The 20,640-nt window shown below is 38.2% G+C and overlaps 1 protein-coding gene across 8 annotated transcripts in view; it reads right to left on the bottom strand.

Moving 5' to 3' along the window:
* The window catches only part of Shab (Shaker cognate b), a 327,591-nt gene that overhangs the window by 53,638 nt on the left and 253,313 nt on the right, over positions 1-20,640 (bottom strand). For 7 of the 8 annotated variants that reach the window (XM_072306433.1, XM_072306436.1, XM_072306434.1 and 4 more), the window contains one exon: positions 1,857-1,964. The exons of the other annotated variant lie outside the window; for it this stretch is intronic. In XM_072306433.1, coding sequence (XP_072162534.1) covers positions 1,857-1,964 — 108 coding nt within the window. The remainder of the gene's footprint in view (positions 1-1,856; positions 1,965-20,640) is intronic. 8 annotated transcript variants of the gene reach the window in all.

Below are 20,640 nucleotides of genomic sequence, written 5' to 3'. Positions count from 1 at the left end.
TAAAAATTTCAGTCCGGAGTTCATTGAAGTATTTTTGTCGTCCAAAACATGTTCTACGTGAATTTTTAAGTGGAAAACATGTATGAGAATGCTTTACAATTCGTACCTTGTCTGAGGAGGGCCCAGTTTTACAGGGGAACAAAGTACAAAGATCTATTTAGGTGTAAGTTGTATGTTTTCCTGATTTGTATGTATAAGGGTAAAACAATAAATCAACACAGAACGGTTTGGTTGGTGGCCATTACCAACTGCCGGAAAAAAAATTAAGAGAGTAAGAAATAAGAAAAGCAATCACGAGGTGATTACTTTTCTTATTTATCACTTTTAATTTTTTTTTTAGCATTTGACGAAGGCCAGCACTGGTAAAAAAAAACCTCTTGGTTCAAGAATGCAGTTTCTTGTCGCCGGATTTAAGAGTCTGGCTCCTTGTTTCAAGCGGATTTTGAATTGAATCAATACAAAATCCGCTTGAAACAAGAGTTCAAGACTCTTAAATCCGGCGACAAGAAATTACACTCTTAAGTCAATGCACCACGGCATTGGACCAAGAGGTTTTTTTTACCAGTGAGGAATAAGATGATTATTTTTCTTATTTGTTACTTTTTTATTCTTTTCACCATTTGACGATAGTCGGGGTCATCGGTCGAAACGTCCTGTGTTGATTTTTTGTCTAAACTTGTTATCCAAGTTTTTATCGCATATTTTATCATGTCACGTTTTCAGGCTACTTACTGTAATTGACAATAATACCTGACAATGTTGTCAATGTTATGTTGAAATCGGAATCTAACTGGAACTCAGTTATGCGTTTTGTCCGCCTAGTTCTCACTACCAAGCATCTCAAGATGTACCCACCCGTTGATATACCGAAAGGTGCAGCCGGGCAGTCTTCTACATCAAATTAAGGTCCTTACTTAGCTCTCTCAGACTTTACTTTCTGGCTCTAAATGTCTCTCTACGCTTTGTTTAATGCCTTAACCTACACTACCTCCAGTCTTCCTACATGCTCTCTGATCATTGGCTGTCTTCATTTAAAGTCTTCTATTTTATCATCTTTTGGGCCTGATCTGCTGTCTTAATGTCCTCGTGTTTTTCTGCTGTAGAATCTTAAATTTGTCTTAATATCCCTGCCAATTTATTGTCATTTTCGCATGTAATTTTCATTTTGTATACTCTTTGTAAACTCTTTTGTAGAATAAAAAAAAAAAAAAAAAAACTCACTGTAATTAAAGTTCCTAATATGTTTTAGGTACAAGTACTTAAACCGTAATTATTCTTATAGTCTATTGAAAGTATTACATATGCTTTGTCTGTTTCAATTTTTATTTGTGATAAATACTATACCTTCCAGTTGTTCCAGTTGTGTCATCAACAGTAAAATTGCAACGTCTGATATCTCAAAAGTTACCTTAAAACCGCGTCAAAAATATTCACTGCACAATAATGCGATTATTTTTTTAGTTTTCCACGGAATTTGTGAAGATACCTCATGATGAAAAAAGAAAAAAAAAATTGGACAGTGGATAAAGGATAGGAAAAATTCATTGATATGGGACGGTTACACTGCTTCATGCAACAAACAGTGTGACATCAGATTGATTGCATGACAAGGCACTTTCGCAACGGAGACAAAAGGGGACAAGTGTCACAGTGCATCAAAACGTGTTGAATCCCCAAAAGAAATGTGTTCACCGTTGCTGGAATACTGATTGAATTTCTCAATAAGTGTCTGGTTAGTTTTATTATGTATTATGCGCTCAAATTGGTGAAGCATTGACCGATTAGTCACAATGACAGATGATGCAGTGGGTTGTGGGTTTAAGCGCCTACTTCGAGCGGAAAAGTAAAAGGAGTACCTTTGTGGTGCAAAAGCAACACTCAAATTCACTGGGGATCTCGTCGACTTTCTCAAAGACCTGTGTTTTTGATATTGAGTTGTTGCTATCGTTAACCGATAGATGCTCCTGAAGAGAAAACACACAAAGCATGTAGATATGGTACACAAAGGAGATGAACATACTAGCGACAGGCCTATCATAAGAAAGATCAGGTAGCCGAAAGACGGAACAGAACTGAGCAGTAGAAAAAATGAGGTTGTAAGGCCAGATATTTACAGATATTTATACAGATAATTGTGCACAAAAATATGAATTAAAAACACCTATAGAAGTGGGGAGTACTGACAAATTTTCGGCAAAATAGTTTATGGTAATGTTCGATCCAGCCATACAGGGTGGCCCAGATCTACCGTACCAGGCCTTTTTTTCGGTTAATTTGGGTCGTAAGAAGTTAAAAATTTCCGTAAGTTCTGATTCCGATGAAATAATCTCAAAATTTTGACATGAACCCTGACTTTTGAAGTACAGACCCCCCTATAATACCCCTAAAGACACCAGGGGGGCTCTGAGACCATGAAATTCGGCTTCCTTGGGGTCGATTCTCTATTTCTACCTGCGATCCTGGACTTCGTACGACCCAAATTAACCGAAAAAAAGGTCTAGTACGGTAGGTCTGGGCCACCCTGTATGAGATCAAACTAAGACTTCTGATAAGGAATTTTAAGTGTTAAACTCTTCGTCCAATTTTTAAATTATCAAAGTCCGTCAACAACAGGTTTAAAACACTGATTGCAAAAATGCGTAACTCATGATTAAGTGAAGGTCAATGATTCTTAGTGCCGAAAACGTGAATCTTGGTATTTCTGCCGTGTTTTCTGACAGTTCGAAAAACTTTTTCAAAAATCTGATGGAGTCCGAAAAAACATCTTATTCTTGCCATCCTCAAGAATTATTTCCCTTCTCCTGACAATAAGGAGTAATATGGACTGTTTTTTTGGTCTCCTGAAAAATCGTGTTCTCCGAGATACGCACTTTTGCAGTTTCACCATTGATATAATGTGACAAAATCGTAATGAAATGTATATGTGTGATGTAAACCGTAAATATTAATTTATGATGTACTGAAATTGCGACGAGAATTATAGTTGGCAAACTTGACTAATAGAGTGACGAACCTCATAATGAACAATTTTAAGAAGTAATTCGACAAGAATCGGGCTGATTTTTAGTTTTGTAGTGAGCTTTGTAGTGAACTAAAAATGCGAATTGTCTAATGTTAAAAATGAAAGAAACAATAATATTTTTTCCCTATTTAATTTCCAATTTTTTTTATTATCCTCCACTATCCGAGGCTAAAATCTTAGCTCGCTAACTATGCGACGCGTTACAGCTTTGAGGATCAAACCAAGTATATTAGTATCGAAACCCAACACTACAGTATCCAATACAAAATGCACAGTCCCAAACCAAGAAACCACAGTTCTGCTCTGAAAACCACAATTCATATTCCCTATTTTTCGTAATACAAGGTCCTACTATACACCACCGGCGCTCTGAAACACGTCCCCGCGACGAAAATAAAACCCACAATTTTCCATGCATAATTTGGCAGCCCCAATCCAAACCAGCATGATATCACCGCAAATTGAAGGGGCTCCTTACTCGTGCGTGTTCCAAAACCCAAAAATTTGAAGGGGCAACATACACAACTCTGTTGCATAACCTACAAATTGAGAGGATAACATACGAAGGGCTGCAGCATGACTTAGGTACAGTTTGACGGGGGAACATGTAGAAATTTGATTTTTCTGCAAAATGTTCCAACACCGCCCACCCCTTCTTCCATACAGTTCATATTTAATGCACAAATTTCCAACACTGACCACACGTCCTCAACTGTTTTTAATTCATATTTTTGTGCACAATCTGGCGTAATCTCGGCTTCAGCTGCCCTTTGTGTGTTACAAGAAACACGCTGGTTTCGCGCAAAGAGCGGTTAAAACTCACTCGTAAGCTCAATGATCATTGAAACCGAACCGATAAGAGTTTTGTCCAGTCGTAGGCTTGCGCTACAAAATTAATTAATGTATTCGATTCCTCATTTTATCAATTGCATAATCTTCATTATCGCGCATCTTGAGTCATCTTCTCTTGTAATTTAATGATAGTGTGAAAGACTATTATGAGAATCGTACCTACTGAATTAATCAAAATTATGTGTAATACCAATTTTTACAGAGATATTTCCGAGTAAAGAACGAGTCTTAATTCTTTCTTCTTCAATGAAACTCTTACGCGTTTTGTTTTCTAGTGTTCCACAAAAAAACTATCGGTTGTCTATCCCATCGTACATCTTTGCAAGCTGTCTTATAAATAATCAGAGAGACAGACCGTTTCATAGTTTTTGGACTGATTTTTGGAGGAAACAGACTCTCAATAGACCTAACTGTAGATACTTAAGTAGGAGTAAAAAAGAGAGAGCCATGCGATTCCACCTCCCACTATAAGGAAGTACAGCACCTTACGAATAGACGCAAAGGTCACAGGCACGCAACGCACTAATCAACTATGACGACACCGCACAGCTCGCATAAAGATCTACTTAACTCTACGTTAAGAAGTGACTCATATCATTACCTGAGTAAACCGAACAAGATTATTTCCTACTACACGCGCGTCATTAAGTAGGGAGCCTATAATTATCTCGCACTTGACTTTACTTTTATAGGCGAGACATGTAATTACACAGACTTTCCTCATCTTACATCAAAACCGAATAATCGCTTGAACATACGAGATTTTCTTAAAATCTCTCAACATGTATATGAGGAAAAGAAACAATGCATCCTATTTTTTTTTATGCACACGTGTCCCCCCCCCCCCCCCCAAGCAACACATTAATTATCACGACTAGTTCAATCTTCCGCAAGACGCCAGCACATTCTGAATCGCGTAACAACAAATGAACAGGAAAACATTGCAGAATTAACTAACAACGAACAAGGAAGAATACATTTTCCCCACTTTTCAATTCAACAATCATAGTTTAGATGAAAAAACGTCATCAACTGCCTATTCCACTAGACGATATTATTTATTTATTTATTTTTTTTTTTAATTTTTTTTTTATTTTTTATTTTTTTAATTTTTTTTTTTACGAAGTTATGACGTTTTGCGGAAAATAATCATTGCGCGAACGAAACGCGAAAAGATTGTCTTTCCTAGTGCAGCAATTTCTGACTTCAGAACGTCTTCAGTTCATTTTTTCCACTCGTGACCAACTGCACTCCGAGTGATACCCGTAAGTTTTCTAAGGAGTCAATACATCTTAAGGAAGTAAATATTTTAAAATAAGGAAGTGCTTTTAACCTCACAGTTCTATCCAATATTATAAGGAAGTGTTTTTTACACACGATTGTATTGCTATGAAGAAACCCGTTTCCACACCACCTTAGAGGTAGGGTTATTTATATAAATTAATAGTCATTTTCACACACTCGAACGGGGGAAGGAGGGGGGAGAATCACATGCTGTCCATTTCGAAGTGAAGATAATGATGCTTGTATGAGCATGTGCAAAGGGTGCCAGATGATAGCTTGCCTAAGAAGTTTCTGGATTGGGTCCCTGACGAAAAACGTAGTAGTCCAGGCAAATAAGCCATGAAAGGGGCTATAGCCTGCAAAAATCCCGGGTAGCAATGTTTTCATCGATTCCTATGTAATTTTTGATGCTGAATCCGAATTTCAACTTTGCGCCATTAAATTCGGACCGGAAAGTTGCCAAATTTGGCAAAAATGGCCAAAAGTCGGCCTTTTTTCCAGATTATGGCCTGTAACTTGCCAAAAATTGATCCGACGATAAAATTAGTTATTTTCAGAAATAAAGGTCGTTAAATTACCTATAAAACTATTCCTATACACTTTTTTGCTCAGGGCAAAATCAAGCGCACTGGCGGGCTCCGAACTTCGTAAAATGTGCGAAAATTGCGCATACTGTAATGTGTTGGGCTATCCTTATTATTTACATCAATTCATTTCATTTCAGTAAGTGTAAATTTTATCATCTGCACTTAATTTGTCCAGAAATTACTCGTCGGACGATTAAAACAGGAGACATCGGGCAAAAACCGCAAAAAACACAATTTTCGCTCATTTTTTAAAGTTCGGAGCCCGCCAGCGCGCTTGATTTTGCCCTGAGCAAAAACGTGTTTAGGAACTGTTTTATAGGAAATTTAACGAGCTTTATTTCTGAAAATAACTAATTTTATCGTCAGATCAATTTTTGGCAAGTTACAGGCCATAATCCGGAAAAAAGCCCGATTTTAGGCCATTTTTGCCAAATTTGGCAACTTTCCGGTCCGAATTTAATGGCGCAAAGTCAAAATTCGGATTCAGCGCCAAAAATTACATGGGAATCGATGAAAACATTGCTACCCGGGATTTTTGCAAAAACCACAAAAAAACGCGACTTTCGTTCATTTTTCGAAGTTCGGTGCCCGTCAGCGCGCTTAGTTTTGCCTTGAGCAAAAAAGTGTGTAAAAACTTTTTTATGGGAAATTTAACGAACTTTTTTTTTAAAACAACCAAATTGTCGTTAGATCAATTTTGGACGAGTCACAGGCCATAACCCGGAAAAAACCAAATATTCGCTTATTTTTCAAAGTTTGGAGCCCGCCAGCGCGCTTGATTTTGCCTTGAGCAAAAAAAAGTATAGAAACTGTTTTATAGGAAATTTAACGAGCTTTATTTCTGAAAATAACTAATTTTATCGTCAGATCAATTTTTAGCAAGTTAAAGGAGAAAAGGCCGATTTTAGGCCATTTTTGCCAAATTTGGCAACTTTCCGGTTCGAATTTAATGGCGCAAAGTTGAAATTCGGATTCAGCGTCAAAAATTACATAGGAATCGATGAAAACATTGCTACCCGGGATTTTTGCAGGCTCTTTTCCTTGTTTGCCTGGACTATAGAGGTTGTCGGACATATCATGGATTGATGGAGTAGGGCAGGAAGAGATGAAATACAAGTCGTTGAGGAGCTTTGCTAGTGGAGCTTTCGCTATCAGTGGCGGTTGGCTGTCGCAGAGCGCACGGAAAAATCGGCATGTTAGTAGTAGTGTATTTATATGCAGTGTACGTAGGGGAGTAAATCATGAGATACGAGTTGCTGATGAGCTTTGGTAGGATCGTTATCAGCGGCGGTTGGGTGGCGCAGAGAACACGGAAGCGCTATAAAATCGGCATGTTAGTTATAATGTATTGTTATAGAGAGTATGAGGACTAAAGATTTCACTTGTGATTGGTTGTCTTCTAACGTCATTTATGATGCTCATAAGATTCAAGTATTATAGGGTAATAAAAATTCTCCTTGTTTTTTAAGGTGATGTTTTGTTTCATGCATAAAGTGATTGTTTCATCTCTTAAAGCGTACATTGCTTCATTTTACTGGAGTCTGCTGGATGAAAAAAAGGTAAGCCTACCTCGTGTGTGGTATGGAAAAAGAATTATCTTAAACAATGTAATGAAGTATTTTTCCGCTTCCTTTAAGAGATGTGGAGATAGAGTCCGCGATTGGTGTGGGCTCTTCCAAGATCAGCGTGGCGTTGGTCCTCTGAGGTGTCCAGTGGTGAGTGCAGGAGTTTGGCGTGAGGCGAACTGGTAGAAACCGGAGGTTTGCAGAGGGTTTTTCTATCTTAATAAGCGGAAGCATTCCTCCATTTACTCAGTCAACTTTGATGTAGAATGCCTCCACGGTGGTTCCTTAAATACGTCATTGCTGAGGTAAACTAGTTCACCTTGGTTGAATGACTGTATACGCCCGGAATTCTGGCTGCGCCGCGAAGGAACGAAGGAAGCAATTAAGATTCTGGCGTCCGAAGTTGTTGCACTAGGAAAGACAACTTTTCCGCGTTTCGTTCGTGCAATGATTATTTTCCTTAAAACATCATAACTTCGTACATTATAAAAGCAGATTGCTACCTAGCTCTTTCATCAGTTGTGTTTTTTCCAGTGCCTCGCTCCCGCTTCAGTGTGCAATAGCTTCTCTCGCAAGTTTTTTTTTTTCTTATTTTTTTTCCTAGCGTGATAGTTTAAACTGTATTCCTTACCTACTCCTTGTGTTTGGCGTTCTTTGGAATTTATCGCAGTCCCAGCGGTGCTCGTGGAGTGGACTTATGCGAAGTGTGTTAATCATAATACAGTGGGAGAAACAGTGTGATATGTGATTCTCGAGTGATTTTTTGCAATTTAATTTTTCATTGTGTAATAGTGTCCCGCGAGTTTTTTTTTCTCAGTTTTACTTTTCCCTCCATCGTGGTAGTGTATAGTGCTGTATTGTGTGTGTGTGTAGTGCTGTAATCCTTGCGTCTAGCGTTCTGTGGAATTCATTAGACCCAGCGGTGCTTATATAGTGGACTGAAGTGAATTGCGTTAATCATAATACAGTGGGAGAAATAGTAAGATATATGATTCTCAAATGATTATCTTGTTTCGCAGTAGAAAAAAGAATAGTTGTGTTTTTTCTTTCTTTGGTGTTTAGGTGATTGTTAATGAAAATGTTTCTGCGTAATTCATAGACAGGTGATATAATGTGACAGTAAAAAAACTGCACTGGGTGAGCTTCCTCTTAGTATTGTAGAAAATGTATACTTTCTTAACAGTCAAAGTATATTGGTTGGGTGAGTAAGCAAAGCACTTCTTGTTAGTAAGGATATACAATGGAGACTTCCATAAGAGGGTAAGGTAAGGCTTTGTTCCATGTTTAAATACTTTTTTTACTTGTTTATGTAGGTATTTCTTTTCCGTCTTTAGAGAGGTCTAAAGAAAAAAGAAGAAGCTATTTTTAGAATCTTCATTATAAAGTAATTCTGTGATGGATGAAGAAATAGAAGAATTTGTTCCTCTCCTGGATGGGGAGAAGGTTTTTGTTATCAGAAACTGAGCAAGGGGCTCATTGAAATTTCAAGCATTGTGTGGATTGGGAGAAGATTGTGAAGCGTGATAACGTATCAAATGACTTCCTCCTGAAAAATTGTTCAAAAGATGAAATCAAGAAAATACATCTTTCTCGTCGATCGATTCATACCAGATGCGAATGAATTTTATGAAGTGGAATAGGCATCCTGGGGGGCACCACTTCAAAAAAACGCACAGGCTGCTCTTTTTTTGTGGTGATACCTTTCTCGCGGTATTATAAAAAATTACACTTCCTTAACAGTCAAAGTAGAATTATTGGGAGAGTATGCACGGCACATCTTCATGGTACGGATATTAAATGTTCACTTCCTTAAGAGTCAAAGGTAAGGCTTCGGGTTATGTGAAAACAATTTATTCCTATGGTTCAGGATGAATTTCAATTCGATTCGTGGTTTTATTTAACCTTGTTCACCGATAGAATTTCCTCCAATTCCACCACCTCCTGCTCTTTACTTGCCTTTCCTTGTCTTTTCTCCATTTATAGGTCCTCTGCTTCGATAACAATTCAAATTACCTGCCCAAGCTACTTTTATCCAGTTTTCCCCAGAACCTTACCCATGCACGGGATGGACGTCGCCGCACATGGGTCCAATTTCAAAATTTTGTAGATTCTCAAAAAGTTATATAACACCCAAAATTGTGGGAGGAGGGGCCCCTTGCATCCAAAAGGGTACTTTAGCACCTCCTAAGCCCTTTTGCCTCAACTGTTTGCCCCTAAAACAAAAATTTTGGTCTCTACAAAAATTAGCACCGCTCCTTCTTTTCCTATGAAAATATAGAATTGACGTCATTTGTAGGTTCAGCGTGACGTATTTAAGCTTTTTCCTTTGATGTACGTTCGTGACTTATGTCTTTGTTCGCAGGTGTAATTAAATATCGTGTGATTTACAGTTTCATTAGCTGTTTATTGGATGTAAACCCTGCCGTAGACTGAGGGACATACAGTGTGCGGCTCAGGATGTTTAGTTCAGGAGAGTAGTTTTGTCTGTGGATAGAGGGGGCTTACAAAGTAAAAAGCGGAAATCAAAGGGTGTGCAGTGGGTGTCCTTGGGTAAAATGCGATATTACTATCCTACAATGTATAAGTTTTGCTTACGGGAAGGAATGACTCTTTAAATGGTAAGCAGCTCCGGATTCTTTTTTTTTTTTTTTTCAGAAAATATTCTAAGATATCAAAACGTGTCGAATGACTTCATTCTGGAAAATTGTCCAAAGGATTAGTTGTATGATAGTTACATACATAGATCTTTTGTGATGTAAACTAATAATATCATCTGGTGGAATAAGCCTACTGGGGCTACCACTTTAAAAAAAACGCGCTGATAACCCTACCTCTAAGGTGGTGTGGAAACGGGTTTCTTCATAGCAATACAATCGTGTGTAAAAAACACTTCCTTATAATATTGGATAGAACTGTGAGGTTAAAAGCACTTCCTTATTTTAAAATATTTACTTCCTTAAGATGTATTGACTCCTTAGAAAACTTACGGGTATCACTCGGAGTGCAGTTGGTCACGAGTGGAAAAAATGAACTGAAGACGTTCTGAAGTCAGAAATTGCTGCACTAGGAAAGACAATCTTTTCGCGTTTCGTTCGCGCAATGATTATTTTCCGCAAAACGTCATAACTTCGTAAAAAAAAAAAATTAAAAAAATAAAAAATAAAAAAAAAAATTAAAAAAAAAAAATAAATAAATAAATAATATCGTCTAGTGGAATAGGCAGTTGATGACGTTTTTTCATCTAAACTATGATTGTTGAATTGAAAAGTGGGGAAAATGTATTCTTCCTTGTTCGTTGTTAGTTAATTCTGCAATGTTTTCCTGTTCATTTGTTGTTACGCGATTCAGAATGTGCTGGCGTCTTGCGGAAGATTGAACTAGTCGTGATAATTAATGTGTTGCTTGGGGGGGGGGGGGGGGGACACGTGTGCATAAAAAAAAATAGGATGCATTGTTTCTTTTCCTCATATACATGTTGAGAGATTTTAAGAAAATCTCGTATGTTCAAGCGATTATTCGGTTTTGATGTAAGATGAGGAAAGTCTGTGTAATTACATGTCTCGCCTATAAAAGTAAAGTCAAGTGCGAGATAATTATAGGCTCCCTACTTAATGACGCGCGTGTAGTAGGAAATAATCTTGTTCGGTTTACTCAGGTAATGATATGAGTCACTTCTTAACGTAGAGTTAAGTAGATCTTTATGCGAGCTGTGCGGTGTCGTCATAGTTGATTAGTGCGTTGCGTGCCTGTGACCTTTGCGTCTATTCGTAAGGTGCTGTACTTCCTTATAGTGGGAGGTGGAATCGCATGGCTCTCTCTTTTTTACTCCTACTTAAGTATCTACAGTTAGGTCTATTGAGAGTCTGTTTCCTCCAAAAATCAGTCCAAAAACTATGAAACGGTCTGTCTCTCTGATTATTTATAAGACAGCTTGCAAAGATGTACGATGGGATAGACAACCGATAGTTTTTTTGTGGAACACTAGAAAACAAAACGCGTAAGAGTTTCATTGAAGAAGAAAGAATTAAGACTCGTTCTTTACTCGGAAATATCTCTGTAAAAATTGGTATTACACATAATTTTGATTAATTCAGTAGGTACGATTCTCATAATAGTCTTTCACACTATCATTAAATTACAAGAGAAGATGACTCAAGATGCGCGATAATGAAGATTATGCAATTGATAAAATGAGGAATCGAATACATTAATTAATTTTGTAGCGCAAGCCTACGACTGGACAAAACTCTTATCGGTTCGGTTTCAATGATCATTGAGCTTACGAGTGAGTTTTAACCGCTCTTTGCGCGAAACCAGCGTGTTTCTTGTAACACACAAAGGGCAGTTGAAGCCGAGATTACGCCAGATTGTGCACAAAAATATGAATTAAAAACAGTTGAGGACGTGTGGTCAGTGTTGGAAATTTGTGCATTAAATATGAACTGTATGGAAGAAGGGGTGGGCGGTGTTGGAACATTTTGCAGAAAAATCAAATTTCTACATGTTCCCCCGTCAAACTGTACCTAAGTCATGCTGCAGCCCTTCGTATGTTATCCTCTCAATTTGTAGGTTATGCAACAGAGTTGTGTATGTTGCCCCTTCAAATTTTTGGGTTTTGGAACACGCACGAGTAAGGAGCCCCTTCAATTTGCGGTGATACCATGCTGGTTTGGATTGGGGCTGCCAAATTATGCATGGAAAATTGTGGGTTTTATTTTCGTCGCGGGGACGTGTTTCAGAGCGCCGCACGGTGGATCGAGTCAATGGGAGCGGTCGGTCATCGCGCATCACGCGTCTTATTTTCTCTGATTACGGAGATTTCCCACCCTTAGAATAGAGCAAATTACACTCATCTAATGTATTTTTTGTCGTAGATTCCATTTCTGATCATTTTTCAGCCGAATAACGAGTTTTAATACGAGTTTGACACACTTTTTCATGACTATTGAAATTGGGATCCTTGATAGCTGTTTTTTCACGTTACTTTCGGCGAATGGGACCGTAAGCATCTTACATAGAGAATAATTTTGTAGAACTTGACTCAAGAACATTACTTGAGGAGTGAGGGAGGGCGGCTTTACAGCCCCCTCACCACGGAGGTTGCCATATTTCTTTCAATTTCTGCTAACATCGTTTTTTGTTCATGTTAATTGGTTTCTCGCAATTGCATACTGACACATATACGGAACATTCTGATAATGTTCATTTTTCTTCTCTTTTCCTCCAGCCAGTCAATAGACGTTTTCATTTTTATGAACTCTCTACTCTTTCAGTTATTCAACAAATATTCATATTTCAAAAAAATAGATCAATATATTAAAGAAATAAAAAAAAGATGTATATACTGTAGCTTCTTTTTATCGAGTCATCCTAGAATATTATTATGGGTACTTATCACCACATAAAAAAATTGAATGTGCAGGGAAAAAAAAATTATATCATCTTCCATTATTTCGTTTTGTTCCTCGATGTTTGGAGTGAAGTTTGAAACATATTTATTGAATAAATATTAAAATAGGAAGAAAATTATTTTTCATGCAAGTTCTGATCCCTTGAAGAACCTCTGAGAAGGACTATTGTCTCTTGAAGAAATTTCTTGTATTTCTTCTTTTTCAACCCACAACCAATTTTTACTTTCTCGCTACCCTAGGGTAGAGAAAGTATTGTCATCCTCCAAGGGGGAAAAAAAGTTGAAATTGTATTTGTATGGAGCTCATGAAAGAGTTCTAGGTATGTTGCAGACATTTTGCAAGAAACGGGACGTGTTTTATATACAATGCGCAAAACATACACCTTAAACTTTATCGCACAGTATAACGCTGATCGAATCAGCTTCAAAGACTAACAGAAGGTTAATGTATCGTCCAAAAATGTCAACAAGTAAGCCAAAATCAGTAATCAGTAGAAAAATTATCGAGATTGAAGGATATCGTGTGATGCACGATTTTATTGATGACAATAGAGCAAGATCGGATTCCCAGCAGGCGCGACTTCCTATCATTCAAATGGACCGTTTTCGCAGATTAGCGGATATTAGCGGCCAATTATTACATTATATCATTCCTGATAATGTACAGGAGGCAACCCACAAAGGATTTTGCGGACACTTGGGGACATTTTTTTATCGAGCTATTTTAACATTTTTTTTGGGCGTTTTTTTAAAGCAAGCTTTGGAGGTGGTTTTGGTCTTCCTAAAAATATGCCAATTCACATTAATTATATACCAAAATGTTCCTTAAAGGGAGGAGAATACACCGAAAAAAAATTCGGTGTAAGCATGTTTAATTGAAATTTTGAGTTATCTGCCACAGAACTCATGCAAAAGCGAAATAAAACCTCGAGAATTAGACGGCAAATTTGATACCACCTGCAATGTCAGATTTAGGCAACCCGCATGTCAAAGCGGAAGGGTTCAAAGATCCTAGAACCGTGGATACATTCATTTTGGAAGCTTAACTACTAGAAAACCAAGAAAAAATATTTAAAATCAGACTTTTTTTTTGTCGCCCATGACCGACCTCAACCATTGACTCGATCCACCGTGCGCCGGTGGTGTATAGTAGGACCTTGTATTACGAAAAATAGGGAATATGAATTGTGGTTTTCAGAGCAGAACTGTGGTTTCTTGGTTTGGGACTGTGCATTTTGTATTGGATACTGTAGTGTTGGGTTTCGATACTAATATACTTGGTTTGATCCTCAAAGCTGTAACGCGTCGCATAGTTAGCGAGCTAAGATTTTAGCCTCGGATAGTGGAGGATAATAAAAAAAATTGGAAATTAAATAGGGAAAAAATATTATTGTTTCTTTCATTTTTAACATTAGACAATTCGCATTTTTAGTTCACTACAAAGCTCACTACAAAACTAAAAATCAGCCCGATTCTTGTCGAATTACTTCTTAAAATTGTTCATTATGAGGTTCGTCACTCTATTAGTCAAGTTTGCCAACTATAATTCTCGTCGCAATTTCAGTACATCATAAATTAATATTTACGGTTTACATCACACATATACATTTCATTACGATTTTGTCACATTATATCAATGGTGAAACTGCAAAAGTGCGTATCTCGGAGAACACGATTTTTCAGGAGACCAAAAAAACAGTCCACATTACTCCTTATTGTCAGGAGAAGGGAAATAATTCTTGAGGATGGCAAGAATAGACAGTCTGGCCCACCGACCGCTCACCGCAGCGGTAGGCCAGGATTTCATCCAAATGCTTATCAACTCGAGTCGGTAGCACCCAACGCCAATGGACCACTAGAGAGGGTGCGAATTTTAGCATTCTGATACATCCCAGATAACAATTTCAACGTTGACAACAACGTAGAATTCCACGTTTCTCGTGGAACCTTCCACGTGGAGAACAACGTGTACCGGAACGTATAATTCTACGTGGATGTCCATGTATTAAGTACCGTTTCCGGACGTTTCAGTGTCTACATTGCAGGGACGTGGCAGTGACTAGGGTAGCCTGGGGTTAAGTGGGCACGGCGGGTTAACTGAACACTCGACCTAGCTGCCACCTGGTGGGCATACTCAAAACCAACTACGCGTCAATTTCATCAGTTTATAGACCCTTACTAGTGTACCTTGCGCCGAGTTGATAATCTTTGTTTATTTTGAAGTCATGTTTACAAACGTGTTTCGTGGGGCGAAAAGTAAATTCCCGGTGCTGTGAACTAAAGCCCAAATGACACATCTAGCTTTTGAGGAAGGCTTTGGTAAGTGCTTTATTGTTTCATGTATAGTTTTATGTACTATTTCCAGTGATTACTTTGGTAATTATTCCAATTGAGTACTATTTATGATTATGATTATCTAGAACATGTAAAGATAATCCCAAAAAAAAATTTTACGGTGAATGGTGAAGTGCCGAAAATTGGACAGCTTTTTTTTTAAAACAACACCGGAGGTGGTCCCGAAAAGAGCCTCATATCTCACTCCCAGCAAGTATTTTATTCAACTTTGACAATTCTTCTTCATGTATGATGTATTTGTGTAATGCGTGAGTAATTACAACGTAATTGGATGAAAACACTGGCCGCAAAGGGTTGATGCCCAGTTACCTTGAAAATTTTCCCTTTGTGGGGTAACTGGGCACCCACCCCAAGGTAACTGGGCAGGTGGCAGTGGTGGCACCTGCCCAGTTACCCATTGCGAGGTTGCTGTGCTTCGGTGTTTGTTTACTTCTGAAAATGTCAAAACTAATTGACTATTGCGGACTTTTAAGTGCCAAAGACCAATAATCAGGGTTCCCAGCACACTAAACTTCTAACTTAAGTCAATTATAGCATAACTTAAGCATTACTTAATTACATTTTTGCCGCTAACTGTTACGACATCACTTTTAACGACTTAAACATGGTTATATAAATTCAAATGAATTTCTCTGAAACCCTCATGAGAAGGACATTCCTTTCTGGCCAATGAGAATTACAAATAATGCCCCCCTTAAAAATTAAGGGAACTTTTTGGCGCCTGACTCTATCCCAGATCAGTCTTGCGGCTTAATTTTTTTTCATTTTTTAAAGATGTATCATGCTTACTCTCACTAAAAGTGGCCAAACAGTGTCCTGGTATACAATACTACTTTATAAGTAGTAATACAGAAAGTTCTGAGCATTTATCTACAAGGAAACAATTTTTTTTACCGTTATTCAATTCTCAGATTTGAGGGTTGTTTTGACGCTAACTGTTACGACATCATTCTTAACCACTTAAACATGTTTATATACATTCAAATGACATTTTCTTAAACCTTCATGAGCAGAACATCACCTTCTGGCCAATGAGAATTAAAAATAATGCCCCCCTCAAAAATTAAGGGGGGGGGTAGTCCAGTTACCCCACGACGTTGGGTAACTGGGTCAAAAAAACGGGAAATTTTTGAAAATTTGTGGGGAAAAATTGAAAGATGGAATTCGACTTTTGACTCTTCCTACATTTAGACAAGGTGTTGTACTTACTAAAAAAAATTTAAAAGTAGCCTCCACTGTCAATATAATGATGGGGAAAAAATCATGAAGTTGAAATTTTGACATTTTTCTCCGAACTCTTGCCCAGTTACCCGACCTCACCTTGTGGCATTTATTTTTGGGCTTTTCGCAGTTTGTGTGTCTCTTTCCCTCCTAACGTGTTTACAATTAGAAAATTTCGTTAATTATCTACTCATTTGCGATAAATGACGATTAATTAGAATACTATCATTCACTTCATAGGCACGACTTTCATTTAGGTGTACGTACTAGAGGAGGAATAACCACTTTCAGTTTTAGAGTAGAACATGAGGTCTAAGGGTTAAAATTGTGGACATTGACTTGAGATACAGAATTAGAAACAGACAAGTAAGTGCAAACCAGATAATTAACGAACTTTTATGTATGTAAAACACGGAGGTATAAGCATCAATTCAAGCACAACATTAAACTGCGAAAATCACTTGGTACGCAAATAGCAAGATAACAAATGGTGGACTCTCTCGAACAGTTGCAACCTTTACTGTGTTACTGATCAGACTGATTCCAGGAACTTGGTTGGTGCCGACATGGGCTGCGCATGCGCTGTAGACTTTTGAGTAATCTGCGCCGCGAAATGCAGCGCCACCTAGTGGGCGCTCCTGGCCTGTGTCCTGCCTGTGCCGCCTTTTCTAGTACAGCGTGTTTTGGACTACGTTGAATTATACGTCCCGGAAACGTAGACAGCGAAACGGCGAAAGAGCGATTTTAACTTTTTAGGTTAGGTTTACAGAGCAACGTTCCTTTCCACGTTCCTGTTACGTCGCCAGTGAGACGTTTTCGGAGCACCCCTGTTCTTCCATGTTGATTACTACGTATACATTGTAAACGTTCCCGGAATGTTTCAAGGTCTACGTTGATTTCCACGTTGCTGAAACGTTCGATTTTATCTGGGATGTTTCTAAATCAAAATTTCACGTAGAACATGATCCGCATAACGAAAATTACCGGGATCAACTCCTTAGGAAGATATTTAATGATTCTTGATGCGTGAATTCAAACCACCAGCTCATGAAACTCAATGCTCTACGTGATTCACATCGCGCGCTAAACGTTATCATGACAGTCTCTGCTATATAAAAATCTAGGAACCTCAATCTTTACGCTTTGGCTCAGATATAGCAAATTTCTTATAGTTCGAACAAATTTTGGTGGGAAATGAACATTACTCGACTTAGAAGCTTAATGAAACCGATGTAGTGCGCGGTTTGACTCACGTAGAGATTTGAATTTCCTGTGAGCGGACAGTTCAAATTCCTTGTAACCAATGTGAAATAAAAACGTTAATATTTTCGTTCGGAGTTAGTTTCAGTAATTTTTGTTGCGCGAATCGTGTTTTACGTGAAATTCTGGTTAAGAAACATGTATCAGATTGCGTAAATTCGTACCTTGTCTAGTGGTCATTGTCATGAGAGCCCGTGTAAACGTCTTATTTTCGCCAGGCAATGACATCGCCTAACGTAAGTAACTTTTGACACGGTCTCTGATGACAATGGGGTAGTTGCATGCAGCTGGGATTTTAGATTTGATTACTGTTTCCAACAGAACTTTTCGCAAAAAAACCGTTTTTCGCATTTGCAAGTTCCGAAATTGAGTCAAAAGCTTCGTAAAAACTCGATAAAAAGTCGCAAAATCGCAGTAAGAAATAAACGATTTCCACAAGCCGTGTCGTCAGTTGGTATACAAGGCCCCGCCCACCGCCATCATTCCTATCTAGGCCGTGTGTTTACCGAGCCGAAGTATGATCTGTTGTGCTATTTAAAGTGTCTAAATTATCTTATTTCCTCGGAAAATACTGTCGGAAATCATGCCAAAAGGTGTTCGGAACCTACCTTGATCATAAACTCAAACACAGCGCTAGTTGAGATCAGAAAAGTTATGAGAACAAGTCTATGTTATGGTATTGTTGCGATTTTTGGTCACCGGCGCCACCAGCGCCTAGAGAGCCCAACTCGAGCTGTGATTGGCTACAACGCACAAACACTGCCGAAGCAGTCCAGGCACACCCGAATCCGACGAACCGCATGGCCTTCGGCAGCAGCAGAAGATACGCGAAAAGCTCTTTTTCAACTCCCTTTTTCACTAAGAAATCATGATGGAGAGCTTTCAGCATTGTTTTGAAATTATTGGTCAAATCCTAAAATTTTCATCGACGCAAAGAAATCAAGTCCAGCCAAAAAAAATCGATTTTTCGCGAATTTTTGAAAAGACCGTTTTACTCGTATTTGATAAAGAGCGAACCTTGGTGTTTACCATGTGACGTCACGAAGTCTCAGTTTCGAAGCACAGAAAAAGACCCGTTTCAAATGGCTTTTGACTTCGAGGAGCTTTTCCTCAAAGTTCGGGTGACCGGAAATTTTTTTAAAAAATACCTACCTTAACACTCAGTAGACCTCAGACTTTTAGAAATTAAATTAAAAAAATTTCAGCCCATTGGCGTTTGGCGCCACCGACCCGCGCCAATAAGCATTTGAAGGAAATCGCGGCTTTAGCGTCCCTCCTCTTCCCGCGGCATCGTGGCGCCTGCCCGTCCCGATCATGGGTTTTCTGAATTTTGGAAAATTCAAAATGGCGGCGCCCTGAGCACCAGCCAATTTTTCTGAAATTATTATGGGCATATTCAGACTTCTATATCACCTAGGAATCGAGAAAAATGGTTTGGTTCGAAGGACAAACGAAAACCCGAAATTTTGTTGTGCTGTGTTGTAGGTAATCATTGTGTTTCTGTTATTTAAAACATTCATTAAAAAATTAAATCAATTAAATTAAAAATTAAATTAGCTAATTAAAATAAAAATTTCAAAAATTATTTTTTGAAAAAAATTAATGCACAGATTATACAACAGTTGTATAATCTGTGCATTAATTTTAAAACAACAGTTGTATAATCTGTGCATTAATCTAAGAGGAAAAGATACCTAAAAATGGGTACTCTTAACAAAAATAACCAATTTTCCTACTATAGGTGATCATTGTGTTTCTGTTATTTAAAACAATTTTTATGTAAAATTTATACTTCATTTATTAGTTGGATGCATAATTTTTACTAATTTTTCAATTCTTTTATACCTCTCTGCTACTAGGGGAGTGACAATCCGGAGATCGTACAAGGACTATTTGGCGATATATTTAACTCAGTATTATATGGGCGGATTTCAGCTAATGGGAGAGAATGGTTCTGAAAAAAGTTTAGAAGTGATTTGGCCATATCAAGCTAAGGACTACTTTTCTGTTATCTTAGAGCACCATACTATAGGATTTAATTACGTGCATCGCAATATCATTGCGATTATGTAAAGAAATAAGACTTGGAAGTCAGAAAAACTACTAATAATGTCAGTTTGGTGACGCTTACTGTTTTGTGGCTTTAAAAAAATTAATTTAGCTGAGTTGTGATGTTTCAATGTACTGATTGAGAGCATTAGGCTATGGCTACTTCAAAAAACCAAAAAAAATGAGATGCCGTTCGATAAGATTAAAATTAAAGAGTCAGAAGGCCAAAGGACCCCGCACGGTTCTTATGGAAAATGGCCCTCTGTCAAATGCGTTGAAACTTCAGTATGTTGTGCAGCATGTCATCGTGAACGAAAGTTCCAATAGGCCAAACAAGATCCCATGTGCGGTTTTCGAGATATTCGCCGTTTTATGTGCGTAACCGGAGGTTTCGCGCGCTCCCGCCGGAGCCATACCATTGTGCGGCGCCGCTCGTGCCCTTCCCTCCCAGTCACTCTCCGCTGCCCCGCCGCCCGTACCTTGGCTCCTCCATCGCTCCAACTACGACGCTCACGAGGCTGCGCCCATCATTACCGGACCGCGCTCGCACGCCGTCTTCTTACGCGGCCTCTTCTTCGGCCATGTCGCCTCTTTTTCTCATCGATCCTTTCTCTAAGTCTTCAAAAACGTTTAAGAAGTCCATTTTTACTAAACATGATAATGCTAATATCACAAATAATACAAAAAGAGAGGAAAAACAAATGATAATCCATGCGAAAGTACGTAGGAGAGTTGGGATGCCTAAGAGACGTTAAATAAAACGAACTTTTTTTTATTTTCTTCCCTCTTCCTTTCTTTCTTTTTTTTCTTCATTTTTCTCATGTGGAAGCAGTGAAAGTAACTTCTGTCGGAAGATGATGTTGATGTTTTTTCTTTTTTCTTTCTTTCTTTCAATAATGACGTTAATTCCTACTTGGGCATCGTCAGCCGACTAATTACCCTCAACCTCCGCCACGTCATTATTGAAAGAAAGAAAGAAAAAAGAAAAAAACATCAACATCATCTTCCGACAGAAGTTACTTTCACTGCTTCCAC

This window comes from Bemisia tabaci, chromosome 1, assembly GCF_918797505.1.
Source record: "Bemisia tabaci chromosome 1, PGI_BMITA_v3".
Lineage (NCBI taxonomy): Eukaryota > Metazoa > Arthropoda > Insecta > Hemiptera > Aleyrodidae > Bemisia > Bemisia tabaci.
Note: the sequence above shows the minus strand (reverse complement) of the source record. Positions and strands in the feature narration are given on the sequence as shown.